This window comes from Mauremys mutica, chromosome 1, assembly GCF_020497125.1.
Source record: "Mauremys mutica isolate MM-2020 ecotype Southern chromosome 1, ASM2049712v1, whole genome shotgun sequence".
NCBI lineage: Eukaryota > Metazoa > Chordata > Testudines > Geoemydidae > Mauremys > Mauremys mutica.
The window spans coordinates 170,346,811-170,369,761 of NC_059072.1; the positions used below are offsets into that span (position 1 = coordinate 170,346,811).

A 22,951-nucleotide genomic window follows, 5' to 3' on the forward strand; every position below is an offset into this window, starting at 1 on the left:
TTTACATTTATAGGAGATAATGGGGCCCTCTTCTTATTTACAATGTCACCCAGAAATTGAGAAAAGGCATTTCCATGGCACTTTTGTAGCTGGCACTGCCACATTTTTTGGCATTTTTTTGGTGTGTACAACTTTAAAAAATTGAGTAAAAATTTTGTATGTGCCACATATGCTAAACATTCGTATGCCCCTGTATGCTTCGGCCACCATTCCAGAGGACATGCATCCATGCTGATGACGCTCACTAAAAAAATGTGTTAATTACATTTGTGACTTAACTCTTTGGGGGAAAATTATAAGTCCCCTGCTCTGTTTTACCTGTATTCTGCCATATATTTCATGTTATAGCAGTCTTGGGTGATGACCCAGCACATATTGTTCATTTTAAGAACACTTTCACTGCAGATTTCACTAAACACAAAGAAGTTACCAATGTGAGATTTCTAAAGATAGCTACAGCACTCAACCCAAGGTTTAAGAATCTGAAGCGTCTTCCAAAATCTGAGAGGGACGATGTGTGCAGCATGCTTTCAGAAGTCTTAAAAGAGCAACACTCCAATGCGGAAACTATAGAATCCGAACTATTGAAAAAGAAAATCAATCTTCTGCTGGTGGCATCCGACTCAGATAATTAAAATGAACATGTGTCGGTCCACACTGCTTTGGATTGTTATCAAGCAGAACTGGTCATCGGCATGGACGCATGTCCCCCAGAATGGTGGTCAAAGCATGAAGGGACATATGAATCTTTAGCACATCTGGCACGTAAATGTCTTGTGATGCCGGCTACAACAGTGCCATGAGAGAACGCCTGTTCTCACTTTCAGGTGACATTGTAAACAAGAAGCGGGAAGCATTATCTCCTGCAAAGGCAAACAAACTTGTCTGTTTGAGTGATTGGCTGAACAAAAAGTAGATCTGAGTAGACTTGCAGGCTCTAAAATTTTACATTGTTTTATTTTTGAATGCAGTTTTTTTGTACATAATTCCACATTTGTAAATTCAACTTCCATGATTAAAAGATTGCACTATAGTACTTGTATTAGGTGAATTGAAAAATACTATTTCTTTTGTTTTTTTACAGTGTAAATACTTGTAATAAAAAATAAATATAAAGTGAGCACTGTACACTTTGTATTCTATGCTGTAACTGAAATCAATACATTTGAAAATGTAGAGAAATATCCAAAAATATTTAAATAAATGGTATTCTATTAACAGCGCGATTAATCGAGATTCTTTTTTTAATCACTTGACAGCCCTAATGATAATCTTTAAAAAAAATAAAAAAAATAATAAAAAAAATTCACGCTTTTTAAAAAAAGGCATACTAACATGTCCAGTAGTACCACTGCAAAAAATATTTACTGGGGTGAAGACATCTGATGTCTTCAGTCTTATACTGCATATTAAAACCAAATGTATATTTCTAAAACAACATATATAGTGATACGGTATTTTTATTTTGCTTTTAAAGAGATTAAATATAGTACATGTATTTACCTTTGGTTTTTTGACATTGTGTGGCCTTCTGCAATTAAAAACAAAAACAAAGAAGAGTCAGAAGAACCTTAGAACAGTGTAAGTTATTTTGCAAGACACTTATTTACTTTGCTTATTTATTTATAAGGGCCCTGATTCTTTAAAGTACTATTCAACCTCAATTCCCAACAGCTTTTGGTTGCAGTCTAAGAGGTTATTGACCTACAAAGCACTGAATATCCTAGGATCATCTTACCTGAAGCACTCTCACACACGATACTGCTACTGTTGAAATCAAAGACACACAAGCTGCAGCTACCTTGGTATATCAGAGAGCTAAGGAGAGAGCATTCTCCTTTGGGTCCCTCAAGACTAAAAATTCACTCTTCTTTCTTTTAATCTACCCAGTTCAAAAAATCCAGATCTGTTGACCTTCAAGACACTCCACACGGCCCATGTTTTAGAATAGGCATTTGGGAGAAGACTGAAGGTTTGGTTTCTTAAAAAATGTTTGTAATATATATTTGCTGAGGGGGCCAATACAGTGAAACCACCCTATAAACACGATGTTTGGGGTCCAAAAACTTCCATTGCGCTAAATGCAGGGTCACGGTATGGCGGGGTTTCAAACCAATCAGTTTGTCAGTGGTCCCCAAAGCGGTGCAGTGATGTGCACCGCCTAGTGCCCCTAGTGCCCAGCAGGGGAGAGAAGCCGGTGCCCGCAGCCCCGGAGTTCTCTGTCCCCGGCTCCTCTTGAAGCCGGAGAGAAGCCGTGGCCCCGCACCTGCCGGGGGCAGAAAGCACCGGCGCTCGCAGCCCCGGAGTTTTCTGTCCCCAGCAGGTGCGGGGCTGCAGCTTCTCTCTTCTGCCATGGTGTTGGTACTGTACAGTACTGTATTATGCCTTACAGTGGTACTGTACCATTGGTACTGTAGAGTACTGTATTATGCCTTAAAGGGGAGCCAACCTATGATCGCGTTATATGCGATTTTGTGTTATAGCGGGGCGCGTTATTGCGAGGTTTGACTGTATTTGTTTTTTATGGAGTGGAGCAGAAAGAGAGGGAAAAAGGAAACACATGTAATATAATTTCCACAACAATAAGGGAAGAAGAGAATTGAGCCTGGCATGTGCACACTTAGGCTGTGTCTACACAAGAGACCTTACAGCAGCAGAGCTGTACCGATGCATCTGTGCCACTGTAAGATCTTTCGGGTAGCCGCTCTATGCCAGTGGGAGAGAGTTCTCTCATTCGCATAATTAAACCATGTCCAACGAGCGGCGGTAGCTATGTCAGCAGGAGAAGCTCTCTCACCAACATAGTGCTGTGCACTCTACCACCTATGTCAGTGAAATGTATGTCATTCAGGGGGTGTATTTTCACACCCCTGAGCGACCTAAATTTTACAGACAGAAGTGGTAGTGTAGACATGGCCTTAGAGACAACTCAGATTGCAAAGACATTGTCATTTCTTTATTTCATTCTCTACAAAACAATGCATGTAAATAATGCTAGAGGTGGGACCCCAGGTCAGAACTTGGCCAACTGCTGTCATTTTACCACAAGTATACTTTAAAGTCAACAGTGATATGCTGAAGAGGTACAAGAGTATTGTTAAAAGAGCTTCAAACTGTATTATCTCAGCAATATTTTTTCGGCCGCTGAGCTTATCTGTCACTATGAAATGGAGAACTATTTCTCTTTGATTGCATCCCACAAATATTCTTTCTAACAGCAAGGTTAAATTAAGGAAATCATACCATGCAAGAGAGTTATTAGATACCTTATGTAATTTTTTCTTCCATTCGTTAATGCTTTTTTCTGACATATCACCCCATAGCTGTGGTCCTAGATATAACAAAACAGAAATTACTACAAACATTTTGCATACATTACAGTATAAGTCTATGTTGAATAATCTCTCTGTATTTAAGGAGTGTGTGAGAGGCAATGAAAATACCATCAAAACCAAACTACACCTGCAGGTCATTTACACTGTGTGTTGGCCAGCAATTTATATGAAAATGACTTCTTTAATGCAGTTCTATGTTTGAGATTAAACTCAATACAGTCAGTAAATTCAAAGTTAGTTTCCTTAATAACATAACTCAGCTCCATTGCATGTTATGGCCTGATCCTACAAAGACCTAAGCAAGCAGCTACCTTTATATGTAAGTACTCCCATTAAATGCACCAAACCTATGTGGAGTGTACAGCAACTCAGATGTTTAAGTCTTTGAAGGTCTGTGTTTCTTATAAGGTGTAAATAGATGTTACAAAAACCAGACACATTACCAGCCATTGCAAATTCACACATTCCAAGTGGCAAAAATGTAAACACACAAAAAAATCCAACGCTAATCCTTAACTCCTTAAAATATATTTAATCATATTAAGATTGAAAAAGCCTTTAAAAACACACACCCTAAATTCTGGACTTGGGACTACATAATAGTTGGTATTTTTGTAGAATTCTACATATGCATACATTAGTTAAGTTAACCTTGTTAAGGCACTTAGGTATCAATCCTCAGTTGACAGGCAGAAAGCTATAGCAGAGCAGTTCTTGGCTCTAAGTAACATGTTCAAACCATTAGACCAGGGGTCCCCAACCTTTTCAGGACCAGGGACCGGTCATGCCTGCGGAGGGAGCGCTCATCCCGCGGCTCAGCTGGACCGCCCGCAGGCGTGCCTGCGGGAGGTCCACCGGAGCCCCGGGAGCAGCGGACCTCCCGCAGGCATGACTGCGGAGGGAGCGCTCGTCCCGCGGCTCGGGTAGACCTCCCGCAGGCATGCCTGCGGGAGGTCCACTGGGTCGGTTCGCGGCCCGGTTTGTAAGAGGCCGCAGCCCGGTACCGGGCCGCGGACCGGGGGTTGGGGACCCCTGCATTAGACGACAATGCCTATTAGATTGCAGACCACATGACATGTTAGAGAGACCTCAGCCTTTTAGGTTAGAATCTCCTCATATACATGCCACCCTTCTGACGGATGACAACTTTTATGAGACCTTGGAAAAACATGTACTCCCCCAATTAACCATGTGCTCTCACAGTGAAGAAAAAGGCTTCTTTAGATAACGCAATCTATTCCATCCAATGAGATACTGCAAAATATTCACATCACAACAGATTTTACATAACAGCTACTGGGTTCTCCCCTTCATGCTCTTTTTTCACTTACTTTCTTTCCTTTAAATTCCTCTTCTACCCTAATGTCTGTTAATTACAACTCACTATAGTATTAATCACTGTTCTCTTAAGCCCCAATGACTTTTTTTTGTCTAAATAATGACTAAAATTGTAACTTGCTTTTACCCTTCACCCATTGCTACATATGGACATAGACCCAGAGCCTGTAAAAATTACCCATCCATTGCATTTTACATATGGCTTCGATGGGACTATGCCCATGGGCAAACTACAGCAGATACAGAAGTTTTTGTAGGATCTGGACCACAGAGTGAATTCTTTTTGCCCAGACATTATCCAGTCCTATTTGTGTAAATCTGTACACTGGTAGTAAGTCTGGAAAAAAAACCACACTATTTTAAGGAATTCTTACCAACGGGTGTTTCGTAAGTCAATGATTCCATAGAGACAAGTATATCATCTTCAAAGGGATAATTGTACTATTAAAAAAAAAGACCATTTTACCAGTTAGAAATTATTGGTTAAATTTCTAACAGCAGAGGTTTTACATAAAGTTCAAAGATTTTCATAAGCTTGTTTAGACTGAAACACACACACACACACACACACACAGACAGACTTTTACTTTAAAGTATTTTAAAGTCTGCAATCTGACAATACCCACTTTTACTTTAGATGAAATACATTTTTAAAGACTATAAATACTGCTGTTCCAGGGCACAAGCCAAACACTAATTGACAGGTATTTAGGAGTAAATGTGCACCATGGACAAGATATCCCGTAACTGTCCTTTACAGGGCTTCTTCCACCTTCCTCTGAAGTAACTGGTGTTGGACACCGATAGACTGAGAGTCTGATTAGAGGGACTACTGGTCCGATCCCCTATGGCAATACAGTCTAGAGGGGACTGACAAGCTGAGAAAAAGCATTTGCCGTCATTATCTAAATGCTATTACCAAGACAATCAAGGACATTCAAAAAAATACTGCATAAATATTTTAAAGTGTATAAATAAAGATGAAGACCCAACAAAAATACTTTGGGAATTTCCATCTCTAACGCGCTAGATGCCACCACCCTCCCTGTCAACAACGTGGAAGCTGCAATAACTTGCTTGTTACCAGTGAGATCGCGGCCACGTACCATACCCCTGAGCTACAATCTTCCTAAGATTAACCCCCCCCCCGCAAACCAAACCTAGAGAGGTAAGCAAAAGGCACCCGATCTTCCAGGGGGCGGGACACGCCCGTGCGCTTTCCAGACTCCCCCGGGACCGGGACCGGGCGGGGTGGGGGGGGCTCAGCACCTTTGCGAAGTGACCCAGGTCCCAGGCCAGTTACGCGACCGACGACAGATGTGGGCGCCACACTGCGAAGCTGCGCCTAAAGCCTGACACCTCGGAGCGCCCGGCCCGGGCGGCCGGTTTCGTGCTGCGACACCCCCGCGAGCCGCGCGCATCGCCGCCCCGGGGCCTGGCCCGCGCGACTCCCGGCAGGCCCAGGCCGGGCCGTTACCGGGATAACGGCGGGCGGGGGAGGGGGGGGCGAAGCCCCGCCCCCGGCCTCACCTTCTCTATGATCCGCTGCAGGGAGTCCACGAACCGCGCGTTGCTGCGGCGCAGCCTCTCCTCCAGCTGCTCCATGGCGGGGCGCCCCGCGCCCCCCGCCGCTTCCCCCGCGTGTATTCGTCGCTCCCCCGTTCGTCAAGCTTCCTAGCGCCGATTCAAACTTCGCGCCGCCCTCCGCAGCCCCTGACAGCCGGATTGGAGGTTGGCCGTGTCACTTTATTCTGAGCAGCGAATCAGTGGTCCCAGAGTCAATGTTTCTCCTGTCGATTGGCTATCGTGATCGGAATTCCGCCCCTTTTTCTTATTGTGTCCCGCCCATTTCCTTCTCAGAGCTCTCTAATTGGACGCCGGGCTCGGAAAGCATGAGGAGTAGGAAAAAGGGGAAAAGGTCTCTGTTCTACCTAGCAACACCGGCCCAGCGTGAGCTCCTATTGGAGGTGACATGCTGGTGGCCGGCTATTGGTCACTGCGGCCCTGAGTATTTCTTTTAAGCCCCAGCTGTCCCCAGAGCCATGGAGAGAAAATGCTGGAGAAAAGGGGAGGGTGGTTCCTCCTCCACCTCCAGAGCGGGTCTGGAGCCCTGATCTCCAACCTTTGTATGCCCAAGATCCTGTTTTGAATTTAAGGGAGCCCAGGGTCTATCCCACCCCTTCCTCAAAGCCCTGACCCCTCACTCCATCCCCCTCTCTCGCCCTCACTTGCTCTCTCCCACCCTCACTCTCTTTCACCAGGCTGGGCCAAGGGGCTGGGGTTCAGGAGGGGGTGCGGGCTCTGGGCTGGGGCTGAGGGGTTTGCAGTGTGAGAGGGGGCTCTGGGCTGAACCTGGGGCAGGGGGCTGGGGTGTAGGGGAGTGATGAGTGCAAGCTCTGAGAGGCAGGGCCGTCCTTAGGGTTTATGGTGCCCTAGGCAGGATTATTAAACTGGTGCCCCTGTCTTGTTCGATTGCAAGAATAGCAAGACCAGTCAAGTGTTCCTGACTCATTGTAGAGCGGAGATAGTTTTTAATGAGCTTTAGTTTTGAGAAACTCTGTTCTCCTGATTGATGCTCCTGCTATAGGAATTGTCAGTAGAATACGAGTGGCAATGTACACATTAGGAGATATATCTATATCTATATATATAGATATAGATATCAACAAGTTTGCTGGTATGAATAAACTGTATAATGTCCATCACTGATTTTGCATGTGGCAACATTGATGACAGTGTACTCAATTCTTTGTACAGTTCAAGTCCATTTAAATCAAAACTATCACCATGCTTCAGGAGGCTCTCTAGGTTCTTGCATTTTGTCATTAGTTGCTCTTGTTTTCCTATTTTGTTGAATTTAGTCCCGCTCAGCCTGCTGCCAGCTGAGTGAATGGAACCCCAGGCCAACAGTGGGTTGAGTGGCTCAGCCGGGGTCTCAGCCGCTGGCCTTCTTAACCCGCTGCCAGCCTGGGATTCCTTGGGGGTCCCCAGGCCAGCAGCGGGTACTGAGTGGGGCCGGTGGCTGGGACCCCGTCTGGCAATGGGGCAGCAGCCGGAACCCCAGAGCATCAAAAATCAGCTGGCATGCCACCTTTGGCACATGTGCCATAGGTTGCCGACCCCTGCTCTATACCAGTGGTTCCCAAACTGGGGTTTGCGAACCCCTGGGGGTTTGCAGAACGTTACAGGGGATTTGCCAGAAAAATTTCACTAATGGCGGCCAGAGGACCCCGGGCATTGGAGACAGCAGGTGGGACCTGGTTGCAGGGCAGACACCACGAGCCCCAGGGAGAGCGAGGCCGGGCAGTTTGGGCTGGCAGCCCGAGTCCCGGCAGTCAGCAAGGAAGCCGGCAGCCTGAACTCCAGTGCTCTGTGCGGGGCTGGCAGCCCGAGTAACAGGAAGAGTGGTGCAGGCAGTTGGGGCATCCATCACACTGAGGAAATTTAAACTTAAATCCCTGAAAATATTCATTTTTAGGAGGGGGTTCATGACACTTCACAATTTAGTGAAAGGGGTTCGCGGGCTGTTAAAGTTTGGGAACCCCTGCTCTATACACTAGTAAGGAGATGAGCATCTTACAGTTGTTGGAGGGCTCTATTTAGCAGTAACAGGGCTATAGGAAATTCAGTCAACATTTTTTGTTTTTCTGATGAAAACTGGCCCACTTCCTTCCCCATACCAAACTTGTCACAAATAATTGTCACAAGTTTTATTTTCTGTTTTTTGCTAAGATATTGATTTTTTTTAATTGAAATTGAATTCAGGATTGTTAGCAAGCATTTTTGGCAAACAAATTTGTTAAATGACAATCTAAATGGCAACACAGCACTGCTTTCATGCTTGGCTCACCCCCCAGCCTGCTGGTCCAACAGCTGAAGTAGAGGAGGAGATAGGTGGAAAACTGCAGGACCCCAAAATCCACCTCTTAGGGTGCAGAGTGGCAACAGCAGCAGCAAACCCTCAGGTCCGATCACACGCCAACAGGCACCTCCGCCAGCCCAACGGACCATGGTGAAGTTAGCACAGCATCTGATCTCAGGGACGGGGCACCCACGGAGCCACAGCAGCTCATCCTGACCTGTGCAGCTCCGCCCAGAGGAGAGATGCGCTCCCCAGCTAGGGTGACCAGATCTAGATGTCCTGATTTTATAGGGCCAGTCCCGATAGTTGGGGCCTTGTCTTGTATAGGCACCAGAGCCTATATAAGAAAAAGACCGCAAAATTGGGACTGTCCCTATAAAAGTGGGACATCTGCTCACCCTATCCCAACCCCCTGTCCTGATTTTTCGCACATGCTATCTGGCTATCTCCAGCCCAGTCCTGTGAAACCATTCCAATCCTGGCTGCCTGCCAAGGAAGTGAGTTACTTTCACTTTCATTCTTCAGCAGGCAGCCAGGGAGAGGAGGGGGGAGAGAGGGGTGCTCCGTGTGGGGAGGGAGAAAGGTGGGGTGCTCCGTGGGGCAGGGGGGAGAAGAATGGATGTTATGGGGGACAACAAAGGATACTGCCAGAGCCGCCGAGCCTGCCTCACCTCACACCGAGGGAAAGAGTCACACTCACAGGTGAGTTCCTTCCCCTACCCCTTCCCAGAGACCCCAGCAGCCAATCCCCTCTCTCAGACTGTGCCGCATTCGGCTCTCTCTAGGACCCAGCAGCCCTGCTCTTACATGCTCCACTGCTTCCAGTCTGTCTGGCAGAGTGTGCCCCCAGACCTAGTGGTGCCCTAGGCGGCTGCCTATTCTGCCTATGGATAAGGACGGCCCTGCTGAGAGGAAGTTTGGGTGCAGGAGGGGGCTCTGGGCTGGGGCAGCGTGTTGAGGTGCAGGAGGGCGGTACACAATGCTGGCTCTGGGAGGGGGTCAGGTCTGGGGCAGAGGGGGTGCAGCTAGAGTAAAAGTGGGTCTTCAGTTTGTCCCTGGGAATAAGGAAGGGGGAAGAGCGGGAGGGAAGGAAAGAAGGGATTGAAGCCCACACCATCACAGTACCGGCGTCAGGGCCGACTCTAGCTTTTTTGCTGCCCCAAGCAAAAAAAAAAACAAAAAACCTGTGCGGCGGCCGGAACAGCAAAGGAAGGGGGGGAACCAACCTGCCAGCCGGCTGGAGCAGCAAAGGGGAGGGTGGGGGCAGGAAACCAACCTGCCACCCAGCTGGAGCAGCAAAGCAGGCGGGGAACCAACCTACCAGCTGGCTGGAGCAGCAAAGGCGGGCGGGGTGGGAAACCAACCTACCTGCCAGCTGGGGCAGCAAAGGAGGGGGGGCAGGAATTCCAGGAAACCTGCCAGCCGGTCGGAGCAACGAATGGGGGGAGGGGCGTGAAACAAACCACCCGACCGGCCAGAGCGGCAAAGGGAAGAAAAAACAAAAAACCAAAAAGAAAAAAAATACCTGTGGGGCGGCGGGAGCGCGGGTGCAGGGGAACTCCCAGCCCTGCAGACCCTGGGCAGCGGTGTGCACACCCCAGCTAGCCGGGGGGAGGGGGGGAAGAGAGAAGGGGGCGGCCAGGGCTTCCTTAAGCGGGGCGCTCGCCATGCGGCCCCTCCTGCCGCAGCCCTGGCACCGCTCCCAGCAGCTCCCCTCCTCTGCGCTGCCACCCCCTACAGGGTGGCAGGAGCAGCAAACCAAAAGAAAAAATCCTGCAGGGGCCGCGGAAGCAGCGAATCGCAAAAAAAAAGAAAAGGTTTGGGCGGACTGCCGCCCCTTGGAATCTGCCGCCCCAAGCACCAGCTTGCTTGGCTGGTGCCTGGAGCCAGCCCTGACCGGCGTCCTCCTAGTAACCCTAATTATCGGATCTCAGCCAAAGAAACAGAAACTGTTGCTCATGTGGTTGCTTTGATCACATGAAAAGGCAGTATTCTCACTGCTGGATTTAGGGGCAGGCGAACCACTGGGATGCCAGGCTTGCTGTTTTTGTCGTTAGTGACAAAAGGGAAAATAGAATGTTTGAAGTAAAATGTAGCAGGTATTCTGTATGTGGATTAATTTTTCACTAACCTCCTAGAATGTTCTGGACTTTTGTAGAATCTCATGGAACCTTCCAGACTTTCTCAGAACTACATTTTCCTCAAACCTCCTGGAATGCTGTCAGCCATGTCCTTGCGGGTATATAAGGTGTGGGGCAGTGCCAGTCAGTCAGTGAGATATAAGAACAAAGTGAAGTGAAGTGAGAGCCCAGCTGCAATATTGTTAACCGTGTTTTATTGTGTAATTGCAAAAGTGTACTTGTTTAAGACTTGAATAGTTTAAGTAGTGACTAATAAAGAACATATTTAATGAGATGCCAGAATATCTATCGACATCCTAGCTATGCAGCTGTAAAAAAGAAATACTGTTACTTCTTTTGCCATACTTTACATATAATGTTTGATGACTTTCTAAGACTGCAGTACATAGACTTTTGCTCTCCCTAATAGTGTCCATTTTCTTCCATAGAAAATAAAAGATGCCCGCGAAGAAGCCTTCAGGAGCTCAGAATAAGAAACGTAAAGCTCAATTGCAATCTAATTTGTAGCAAAGAGCAAATTTGATGGAGAAAATATAGACTGGGCTTTAGGCAGTAGCAATCATCTCAGTGCAGAAGAATATTATAGAATTCCTAATTACTAAGGAATTAGCAGATTTACCTGAAAACAAGGAATGGAATGGTGAAGAAAGTGATGAAGAATCATCCAGTTTACCTGGCAGTGTAAAGGAGAGTGATGATAAAGAAGAATGTGACTCACGTGAAAAGGAGAGTAATGATATTGATCATACAATTTTGAACGGGCTGGGCCAAATCGAGGATATGACATTTCCAGTAAATGAGAAGAAGCAACACTTCTCAGACTCATGAGTGCTCGACAATGGTGAGAAACTGAATTGACATCAGGGCCGGCTCTAGACCCCAGCGTGCCAAGCGCGCGCTTGGGGCGGCATGCCGCCGGGAGGGCGGCAGGCGGCTGCGGTGGACCTCCCGCAGGCATGCCTGCGGAGGGTCCGCTGGTCCCGCGGCTCGGATGGACCTCCCGCAGGCGTGCCTGTGGATGCTCCACCGGAGCCGCGGGACCAGCAGACCCTCCGCAGGAACGTCTGCAGGAGGTCCACTGGAGCCGCAGGACCGGCGACCGCCAGAGCGCCTCCCGCGGCGTGCCGCCTTGCTTGGGGCGGCGAAATTGCTAGAGCCGCCCCTGATTGCCATTGGCTAATTTACTCAAAATCAACTGACAAAGTGTTATGGTTTTGTTGCAAAATATTTGACAAGGATGCCAAATTGTTGCTTGAGCTTTCCACGTACAATTATTGGCATAACTTAGCTGATGCTCAGAAGCAACATGAAAAGTCACTCAGACATTTTATGGCCTAGTATTCCAAACGGATGGTAGTCGAGTCCAGGCTCAAGCTGAATAAATGCATATACACAGACAACCAGCACATTATTAATGTAGAAACCCAGCACTGGAGAAATGTGCTCAAGTATCTGATCTCAATTACCCACTTTCTTGCAAGAATAATTTGGCTTTCCAGGGCTCGTCAGATATGTTGTTCCCTGAACATCACAGTAATTTCCTCAGTTTGGTACAGCTCCTTGGGAAATACGAGGAGGTCATGTGTGAGCACCTACATCGAGTAGTTTGTAAAGAAACTATGGACCATTACTGCAGCAAAACAATTAAAAACAAATTGATTGATCTTATGGCAAGGAAGGTACTTGATAACATATTGACGCAGCTCAGCAAAGTGAACTGCACTCATGACATTATTAAAGATGTCATTTACAGTAAGATTTGTTGATGACGAGGATTGCTGTATCCAAGTAAAGGAACACTTTATCTGTTTCTGGTCTGTGGACAACTCTACTTGAAAAAGCCTAACAGGACTGTTAAGAATGTTTTTGAATGAGAATAAAATAAAGCTTCAACATGTAGAGAAGAAACAGTGGTTTCCAGGCAAAGATCCTTGCGGTGAATCCAAGAGCTTTCTTCATGCCTTGTGGCTGCCATTCCTTCAATCTGGCTGTGTCAAAATCTTCTTTCGATTCAGTATCTCTCTTTGGAGTGCTGCAAAGGATGTACGTCCCGTTTTTCAGCATCAAGTATCAGGTGGAAGATCCCCATAGACAATGTTACAAGTCTGACAATGAAGCCGCTAAGTGACACTTGCTGAGAGAGCTGTGTTGACAGCATAAGGCCAGTGAGGTACCAAATGACTGAGGTTTACGATGCCCTGATGGAACTTGCACAGTTGAGTAAAGCAAAGACCGAAATCTGACACGAGGTGCAAAGCCTGGCAAACCAGATCACTGGCTTCAAATTTCTGGTCTCAATTGTGGTTTGGCACAATATCCTGTTCAAGTAAACTTTGTAAGCAAGGCATTACTAACACAGTCGATGGACATCACAACCACTACTCCTTTGATGAGAAACTGCCTTGATTTCGTTGTGGCCTATAGAAACAACGGATTTGAAGATGCCATCACTGCTGCCAAAGAAATGGCGGAAAAGTTAGGACTTGAGTCTGACAGGGATAAATCATGCATGCAAATCGTGCATGAAAGTCATGAAATGGACTACAAATTCAATAAAAATAAGGTATTCAAAAGTTTAACAAATGGGGGAGGGAGGCAACTAGGGCACCATTTGGTCCCACCAGCCTTGGCAGACTTTACCATTTATTCAGGTCATTTTTATAAACTCCTGAATCATTCAGTACACAGGATAGACAGTGCTCTGGAGGTGTTTGGGCATTGTATATGTGTCCCCACTTGCAGTTTGCCAGCTCTTGGAGTGCCAGACTGAGCCTCAGGGAGTTCTACCGAACAGACTATGACTGTAATGGCTACTAGAACTCTTTGACACAATTTTCCAGTGTGTTTGGAGTCAGGGGTGGGGACAGACTGGACTAGAAACTCTGGCTGAGGTCAATATGTTGGCTGCTGCATGGGGTGGCCTGGACAAGCAGGTTGCTGAGTCAGTGATGAGCCAGGGTTGCTCAGCCCCTTAATGGGAGAGGACAGCCTGACTCAGAGAGAGGAGAGAGAATGAAGCAGACAGCTCAGGGAGTCTCTGATTAACTCCCACTACACAGAAAGGAATGTTTGAACTACTGTGAGAAAATTGCATGGATCAGACAGTTTAGCCCCATAGAGACCAGCGTCTAGAGTGGCAGAGATCTGGCCCGACACTGGCTACTGACAGCCAGCTGAGCCCTCCATAGGACTCCAGACCAGGGAGCTAGGGAGCTTTGTAGGTGTCAGAAGAAGATCCTAATCCACCCAGTGGTCTTGATGTTAAATATAGTAAATGGGGCTGTTGTTTGCAGGACCCTGCCTGAGTTTTTGCAGAAATTGGAAGGTGTTTAGTGAATGAAGCAACAGCTTGCAGGAAGACAGAGGATAGCCTGAGGGTTCAGGCAGGTGAATGCTGCCCTGGAGAACTGTATTCTATCCCTGCCTCTGCCACGGAGTTCCCATAGGCTGCTGGACAAGTCACTTAAAACTAAATTTCTCACAGATAGTCACTAATTGTGTGTTCCTTATGTTTTGGATGCTCAATCTGAGATGCCTGGGGCCAGATTTACAGATGTATTGAGCACACAATTGCAAATAAAGTTGACTGTAAACATGCTTTGAACTCAGCGGCCCAACACTGTAGCATTTAATTTCAGAAAGGGGAACTACACAAAAATGAGGAGGTTAGTTAAACAGAAATTAAAAGGCACAACACCAAAAGTAAAATCCCTGGAAATTGCAGGGAAACTTTTTTAAGACACCATAATAGAGGCTTAACTTAAATATATACCCCAAATTAAAAAACATAATAAGAAAACAAAAAAAGAGCCACTGTGGTTAAACTACAAAGTAAAAGAAGCAGTGAGAGGCAAAAAGGCATCCTTTAAAAAATGGAGGTTAAATCCTAGTGAGGAAAATAGAAAGGAGCACAAACTCAGACAAAGGAAGTTTAAAAATATAAGTAGGAAGGCCAAAAAAGAATTTGAAGAACAGCTACACATAGATATCAGACACATAGATGAACATAACTTGTTGGGGAAGAGTCAACCTGGTTTTTGTAAAGGGAAATCATGCCTCATCAATCTACTGGAATTCATTGAGGTGGTCAACAAGCATGTGGTCAAGGAGGATCCAGTGGATATAATGTACTTAGATTTTCAGAAAGCCTTTGACAAGTTTCCTCACCAAAGGCTCTTAAGCAAAGTAAGCTGTCATGGGATAAGAGGGAACGTCCTTAATGGAGCAGTAACTGGTTAAGAGATAGGAAACAAAGGGTAGAAATAAATGGTCAATTTTCAGAATGGAGAGAGGTAAATAGTGGTGTCCTCCAGGGGTCTGTACTGGGACCAGTACTATTCAACATATTCATAAATGATCTGGTAAAAGGGGTAAACAGGAAGGTGGAAAAATTTGCAGATGGTATAAAACTACTCAAGATAGTTAAATCCCAGGCAGACTGCGACAAGCTACAAAAGAATCTCTCAAAACTGGGTGACTGGGCAACAAAATGGTAGATGAAAGTCAATGCTGATAAATGCAAAGTAATGCACATTGGAAAACATAATCCCAACTATACATATAAAATGATGGGATCTAAATTAATTGTTACCACTCAAGGAAGAGATCTTGGAATCATTGTAGATAGTTCTCTGAAAAATCTACTCCATGTGCAGCAGTACAGAATGTTGGGCATAATTAAGAAAAGTATAGATAATAAGACAGAAAATATCATATTGCCTCTATATAAATCCACAGTACACCCACATTTTGAATACTGCATGAGGATGTGGTCGCCCCATGTCAAAAAAGATATATTGGAATTGGAAAAGTTTCAGAAAAGGGCAGCAAAAATGATTAGCAGTATGGAATGGCTTCCGTATGAGGAGAGATTAATAAGACTGGGACTTTTCATCTTGGAAAAGAGAAAAGTAAGAGGTGATATGATAGAGGTCTATAAAATCATAAATGGGTGGAGAAAGTAAGTAAGGAAGTGTTATTTACTCCTTCTCATAATACACCAACTAGGGGTCACCAAATGAAATTACGGTAATAGGCAGCCAGTTTAAAACAAACAAAAGGAAGTATTTCTTCACACAATGCACAGTAAACCTGTGGAACTCTTTGCCAGAGGATGTTGTGAAGGCCAAGACTATAACAGGGTTCAAAAAAGGGCTAGATACATTCATGGAGGATAGGTCTATCAATGGCTATTAGCCAGGATATCCCTAGCCGCTGTTTGCCAGAAGTTGGAAATGGGTGACGGAATAGATCATTTGATGTTTACCTGTTCTGTTCATTCCCTCTGAAGCACCTGGCATTGGCCACTGTCGGAAGACAGGGTCCTGGGCTAGATGAACCTTATGTTCTTTTATCAAGTATTATAAGAATGCCAAATACTCTGAAAAAAATTCAAGATCTACATATCTTAAGTTGGGCTTCAAAAATTAGTGGACACCTAACAGTTGTGGCCTTCGTCTCTCTGACCTTCAGTTTCCCATGAGTAGAATGGGAATAGTAATACCACTTATGCTCACTGGAGTGTTGTGAAGATTAATTAATGTTTGTGAAGCCCACAGATACCCAAGAGGAAATTAATAGTTTTATATTTAGAGCAGGCTTTGGATGATGTGTTTTAAACAAGACCTCAGGACACACACTGAATGAGAAGAGAAAAAGAGAAATATTGAATAACTAATCAAGTCTCTGAATGAGGCAGGGGTCTTATGGAAAAAAATAGTATGCGATCATGTAACTAAAGACTATCATACAGCATAAGCACAAGGAGGCTGAATTAAGCTGCACAGGCAGTCTTATTTGTGGCATTTCCAAACTTTTAACTGCTTGACTTTGCAACATTAATATTTGTTTGACTTTTCTATTTTCTATTGGGAGTGAGCACTAACTTAGAAAAATAGAGTATGCTCTTGTCATTCTAGTATCATCAATAGAAGATCAGCCATCCAGCACAGTATAGCTGGTAGTTAATTTTGGCTGTTTTGAATTCATGGTATATTTCACAGGAATGACAGGAGCACTCAATTACAAAGGAATTATTCTACGAACCATTTGAAAGAATGAGGGCTGCATTGTGCAGTTACGCACAGTGCTGTTGTATACGGGAAGTCACCTGTTTAATTATACGTAACCAAAACTTCCAACCTCAGTGACCTTAGGATTCATGAAGTCAGCAAACATCAGGTAATGCATGGTTGTCAGTCTTGTGCCCAGAGAATGTGCCTCTGTAGACTGCAAAGTAAGGTAGTGCTGTTGTGGAAAACAAATGAGAAAAAGGAAAGAAAGAAAAATTATATAAAAATTAAAGCTATTTCCAATGAAAACCCAAGCAGTATGATGAGGTTAGATAAAGCAGTTCTGTAGAATTCTGGGACTATACACTCACAGAGCTTAATATCCCCCCTCTGATGCTCAGCCACAGGATGAGAAAAACATTACTTATGTCAGAGATATATTTCCTGTGGAATGAAAATAGCCCTTATCCTCTTAATCCTATATGGAATGTAATTAACCATTTAGTGCCTTCAGAGATAAATAAAATGTTATTTAATATGATGCAGAAGCATAGAAATTCCAAAGGACAAAACCTATTTGGTCCTAGTACTGGATCGCTTTAGAACCTTTTCTGTCCAATCAAGGTTTTGAAATTCCTATAGCAAGGATTTAGGATAGTAGGATTTCTACTGTTTCTCTTGGAAGTCTATTTAACAACTTCCCCTTAATTAATTTGATTTCAGTAGTAGTTCTGCGTGCAACGTAGCTTGTGGGATCAGGCCTTATGTCTAGGCTTGGAATGATTAAATTTTTGTTGGTAAATATTGGTAAACATTGATTTCACCATACTCACACAAACTGATGAAAAAATATTTCCATCAGTAATCATCAAAATTTATAGATAGGCAAAAGAAGAAAAATGCTGCTTGAGAACTTATTAAAGTTTGATTTAAGGATATTTGTGTGTTTTGACATATGAGGTTGATGATGTGTGTTTTAACTGTTATAAAGTTTGAATCTCAGTGTCTGCCACTAAATAATTGTCTGATCCCCCCTACCCCCATAATTTCCTGCAAATGTGACAATCTAAATGTAAACAAATGTAAATCAATAAGAATGCTTAAAACTTATAATTTTGTGCAACTATGACAATCTAAATTGATAAAAATTTAAAAAAAGTTTAAAAATAAATAGTGATATTACCTGTCAAAATTATATAAAAATATGCAAATCAAATTCTGCCAAGTGTACTTATGTCTCATTACTCCTATTTATGACCCCTTCTATAATTTCTCTTCCTGGTATTTATTTCCTTCATAAACTTGTAGAAGTTATTGTGGTCTCCCTAAATCATCAATTAGCCAAGCCTCATACTCTATATTGTTCTTCTAATCTTTCCTTATAAATCAGTCCTTCTGAGCCCACTAACCATTTTTGCTACTCTTCTCCGAACTCCCTCCAATTGGTCACTATCTTTTACTATTTATACACTGATGAACAAGATATGTTGGAGTAGAGTCAACATGGCTTTTGTAAAGGGAAATCACACCTCACCAATCTATTAGAATTCTTTGACAATAACAACAAGCATGTGGACAAGGGTGATACTGTTTATATGGTATACTTGGATTTTCAGAAAGCCTTTGACAAGGTCCCACACCAAAGGCCTTTAAGCAAAGTAGGCAGTCATGGAATAAGAGGGAAGGTCCTGTCATGGAGCAGTAACTGGTTAAATGCTAGGAAAGGGTAGGAATAAATGGTCAGTTTCACAGTGGAGATAGGTAAATAGCAGGGTCCCCCAAGGATCTGTACTGGGACCTGTGATGTTCAACATATTCATAAATGATCTGGAAAAAAGGGGTAAACAGCGAGATGGCAAAGTTTACAGATGCTACAAAATTACTCAAGATAGTTAAGTCCAAAGCTGACTGTGAATACTTACAAAGGAATCTCACAAAACTGGATGACCGGACAACAAAATGCCAGATGAAATTCAGCGTTGATAAGTACAAAGTAATGCATATTGGAAAACATAATCCCAAATATACATTCAAAATTATGTGGTCTACATTAGCTGTTACCACTCAAAAAAGAGATCTTGGAGTCATTGTGGATACTTCTCTGAAAACATTTGTTCATTGTGCAGTGACAGTCAAAAAAACTAACAAGGTGAGGAACCATTAGGAAAGGGATAGATAATAAGACAGAAAATATACTAATGCCACTGTATAAATCCATGATACACCCTCAGCTTGACTACTGCATGTCGTTCTGGTTACCTCATCTCAAAAAAAGATATATTAGAATTAGAAAAGGTACAAAGAATGGCACAAAATTGACTAGGAGTATGCAACAACTTCCATAAAGGGGAGATTAAAAAAACTGGGACTGTTCAGCTTTGAAAAGAGACAACTGATTGGCAATATTAGAGGTCTATAAAATCATGAATGGTGTGGAGATATTGAATCAGAAAGTGTTATTTACCCCTTCATATAACACAAGAACAGGGGTCACCCATTGAAATTAATAGACAACAGGTTTAAAACAAACAGAAGGAAGTACTTCTTCACACAATGCATAGTCAACCTGTAAAACTCATTGCCAGGGGGATATTGTGAAGACCAAAATTATAAATGAATTCAAAAAAAGAATTTGATAAATTCATGGAGGATAGATAGGTCCATCAATGGCTCATAGCCAAGATGGCTAGGGAAGCAATCTGGATGTCTGTAAACCTCTGGCTATTAGAAGCTAGGACTGGACAACAGCAGTGTATCCCTCGATAATTGCCCTGTTCTGTTAATTCCCTCTAAAGCATTTGTCACTGACCACTGTTAGAAGACAGGATACTGGGCTAGATGGAACACTGGTCTGACCCAGTATGGCCTTTCTTATGTTGTTATTTGGTGTTCATAACTGTAAATAATTTAGGAGCAGCCGCTGCAGAGCCACATAAAAAGGGATTTCCACATGTGTACTCTGTAAACCTCTCTCTCCATACACAGCCCAAATCACAGTGTCAGGTTAAGCTACCATGTTGTAATGCATACTCATGTCTACACTTTAGGACTAGATACTTCTATCTGTTTGGCCACATAGGGGAGTTTGCTCACCCTGCTTTTCCACAGCCTTGGCATGGCCCACTTTGGTTTAGGTCTATGTATATTACACCCTTGAGTGTTTGGACAGGACACAAGAACTTTACCTGGCTGTACCTTTTGTGAGCATCTGGGTAGGGAGTGGATGTAGCCACAGAGTAGTACCTACTGGCTATGGAAGTATACTGAAAAAAGTGTAGTAAATTATTCCCCACAATGCAAGAGAGGAGCCATGACAGGCACAGAGCCCCAGTACTGCCTCTCTGAGGCACAGTGCCTTCACTTCTCCCTCTGGGGCAGTGTGAAAGCTATACCACACTGTACCTTAGCTATAGTCACAATTCCTATAGAATGCACATCCTAATACCTATGCACATATTGAAACATATGTCTGGTTACTAACATTATCACAGACTAAACCCATCCAAGCCTTTCTCAGCCCTATTCACACATGAGATAAAAAGCCTTTTGGTTACAGGCCCAAATTAAGTAAAAAGTCAGAGTGAACAATGTCTTGCACTGTTCCTTAGAAACCCTCAGTCTCGGGCTTTGCTGAATTCCAGGCACTAAGCTGCTGTGAGTTCAGTCCTGAGGACATACAGCAGAAGTATTCTGGCTGATCACAATTGCCATGATAGGGCATAGGTGGAGAGGCAATTACTAGGAAAGCCAGGTGCCCATTATTCAGAGACTTACTGCTAAGAGACACAATACCTTCCATTACATCTTGAAGTGGCAGACTGAAATCATAAAAAGCACTTTGGACCACTTTTCTCATCTTGGAATTTGAGAGCAGAAGCAGATCCAATAAGACCCTACTATTGCAAGCCGTTAGGACAAAGAGAAGGAATACCCTCTCAATGGATCAATTACAGCCCCTCTCAATGCCACAAAGTACTTTCCCCAACCCACCAGGATCAACTCAGGCTTGTCTGTATTGACTTTCATCCAATCCCTAAATTCAGGCAGCCACTTGGAAAACAAGGATACTACCGAATGTGGATTTATTGGAGAGATGCACTACTGCATATCATCAGCATATTAATAGTATTAATAATACTTAGCACTTGCATGGCATTTCTCATCCATAGATCTCAAATTGCTTCACTAAGGAGGGCAAGTATCATTATCCCTGATTGATAGATAGGAAACCCAGAATGTTTATTGCTATTCCTTAGTGATTTCATTTACACCAGGGTGGGTGATAGGATGGAAGTCTACAGGTCCCCCCACCATATGTAGCCCTGGTGAAGAATGAATAATTATCCACAAGGAACAAAAAGAACCATTCTAAAGATATCCCAGACATTCCTGCCAGGTTGCACAGACGAATGATCATGATCAGCTGTATCAAAGGCTGTAACAAAGCATATCAGCTGTATCGAAGGCTGCTGAAAGATCTAATAAAATCAGCATGGATCCCTAGCCTTCCTCCTGAACAAGGAGATCAAATTGTTTAAAAAAGCTGAACCCAGTGCCCAATGTAATCAATGTTACCCATTGCTAAGATCAACCACAAAGAAGAATACTTATTGAACAGCAAATATTGGTGGTGTTTGTTGAAAAGAATATTGATCGAGCCAAGAAAACAGCAAGCAGTTATAAATGTTTAATCACATTCTCATTCAAGCCTTCCTTCCATGCCAGAAATTAACATTTTTGTGTCTCATGAGGACTCAAGACACATTTCCATAATGTTCTGTAAATTCAGAAGCTCTGCATCCATATAGAATGGTAGAATTATTCATTGCAAATGATTTATCTCAGCAATGCAGCTATTTTGTGCACAAATTATCTGTGAACAGGTTGTGATTTTTATGAATTTGTTCCTTATTTGCAATTGTTTAACAAATAATGGGGCAAACCAGTTTTAGCCTAGGGCTTATTCTTGAACTGGTCACTATAAGCATTGCTATTCATATTGCCATATGACCAATCACTTAGACCAAATGGCATTGTTCCCATTCCCTTATTGGATCATGTGACTTTTATTAAAACAATGTGTTCAGCTCCCTGTTAGCAAGTTACTCATGAACATTTGCGTTCATGTTTGAGTAATCTACTGTGTAAATAATGAAAGGAAAATTTCAAAATTGCCACAGGAGCACTTCTAGCATGAATACTCTTGGCATGATGAGATGTAGAAGCACTATGCAACTGGAGAGCAGGGAAATAGTTAATGCTGACCAAGAGAAGACAGGCAATAGACCAGCTGGAGACAGTTATTAAGATCAGCCCCACAAGTGGGAAGGTGAAAACCCAAGGGATCCTTGCTGCAGGAGGCAGAAAGAGAGGAGTGCTATGTCTGTGACATCATTCTCTCTTTCTCCCATTCCAATGGCAGACCCTCCATTGGATCTCCACTATCTCCAAACCTGGGAAGGCGGGGGGTGGGGTGGGGTGGGGTGGGAAGGATGCTATCTGATTATTGGACTCCTTCTCCCCCTCCCCCTAAGAAGCTCACGTTAAATCATAGCGACCAACAGTATCAATATGCTGGAATAGTCAAATTTTGCAAACCAGAGTCCTGGCTAGTGGGCCAGGTGGGTAGAGTTTGCTGCACTGCCAGCCTCTCACCACTAGGGGCTATTGTGCACAGCAAGGAGTGACTCTGTCTGGCTTCCAGCACACTCAGCTCCAGCCTGTTGTTTGGCTTGTTGCTGATGCCAGGATTTAAACTAAATAAGTAAATCCATGCTTCCTAAGACTGGAGGGAGTCCTCCCAATGCTTAATGTCGCTCAGTGGAAAGACAAATGAGTTGGCAGAGTCCTGAGATGTTGACTTCTGTCCCTCCTCGATATAGGTCCATCTTGGGGATATTAGAGAAGGTGATGTGTGCTTTCTGTGCTGCAACAGTATTATCTCTTCAGGGAAGCCAGAGGATGCCTGTAACACAAGGAAAGCAGTAGAATTAACCGAGGCTTGTAGGAACTAGGGGGGAGGGTTGGGCAGACAAAGTGAGAAGACAGATTTTGTTTTGGAAGCATGGCAGTAATGGAGGCATGGCAGTAAAAAGATGTTTTGGAAAGGGAAGAGTTATTCTGGGGGAAGAATTGATTTTTCTTGGATGTGGAACACGGGTGAAGGGCTGAGAAGCACAAAGGGAGTACCATAAGGAATGGAGGAAACTTGAAAATCTCCCCAACTCCTGCCAGAGAGACAAATAGGCGATACCTGGAAGTCTT

At 44.0% G+C, this 22,951-nt stretch overlaps 1 protein-coding gene across 1 annotated transcript in view; it reads right to left on the minus strand.

Moving 5' to 3' along the window:
- Window positions 1-6,332, minus strand: part of LOC123366348 (Holliday junction recognition protein) — a 39,313-nt gene extending 32,981 nt beyond the window's left edge. The window contains exons 1-4 of the mRNA XM_045009754.1: window positions 6,204-6,332; window positions 5,048-5,114; window positions 3,267-3,331; window positions 1,504-1,531 (exon numbers count right to left, since the gene is read on the minus strand). Coding sequence (XP_044865689.1) covers window positions 1,504-1,531; window positions 3,267-3,331; window positions 5,048-5,114; window positions 6,204-6,278 — 235 coding nt within the window. The 5' untranslated portion in view covers window positions 6,279-6,332. The remainder of the gene's footprint in view (window positions 1-1,503; window positions 1,532-3,266; window positions 3,332-5,047; window positions 5,115-6,203) is intronic.
- Window positions 6,333-22,951: the final 16,619 nt, after the last annotated feature.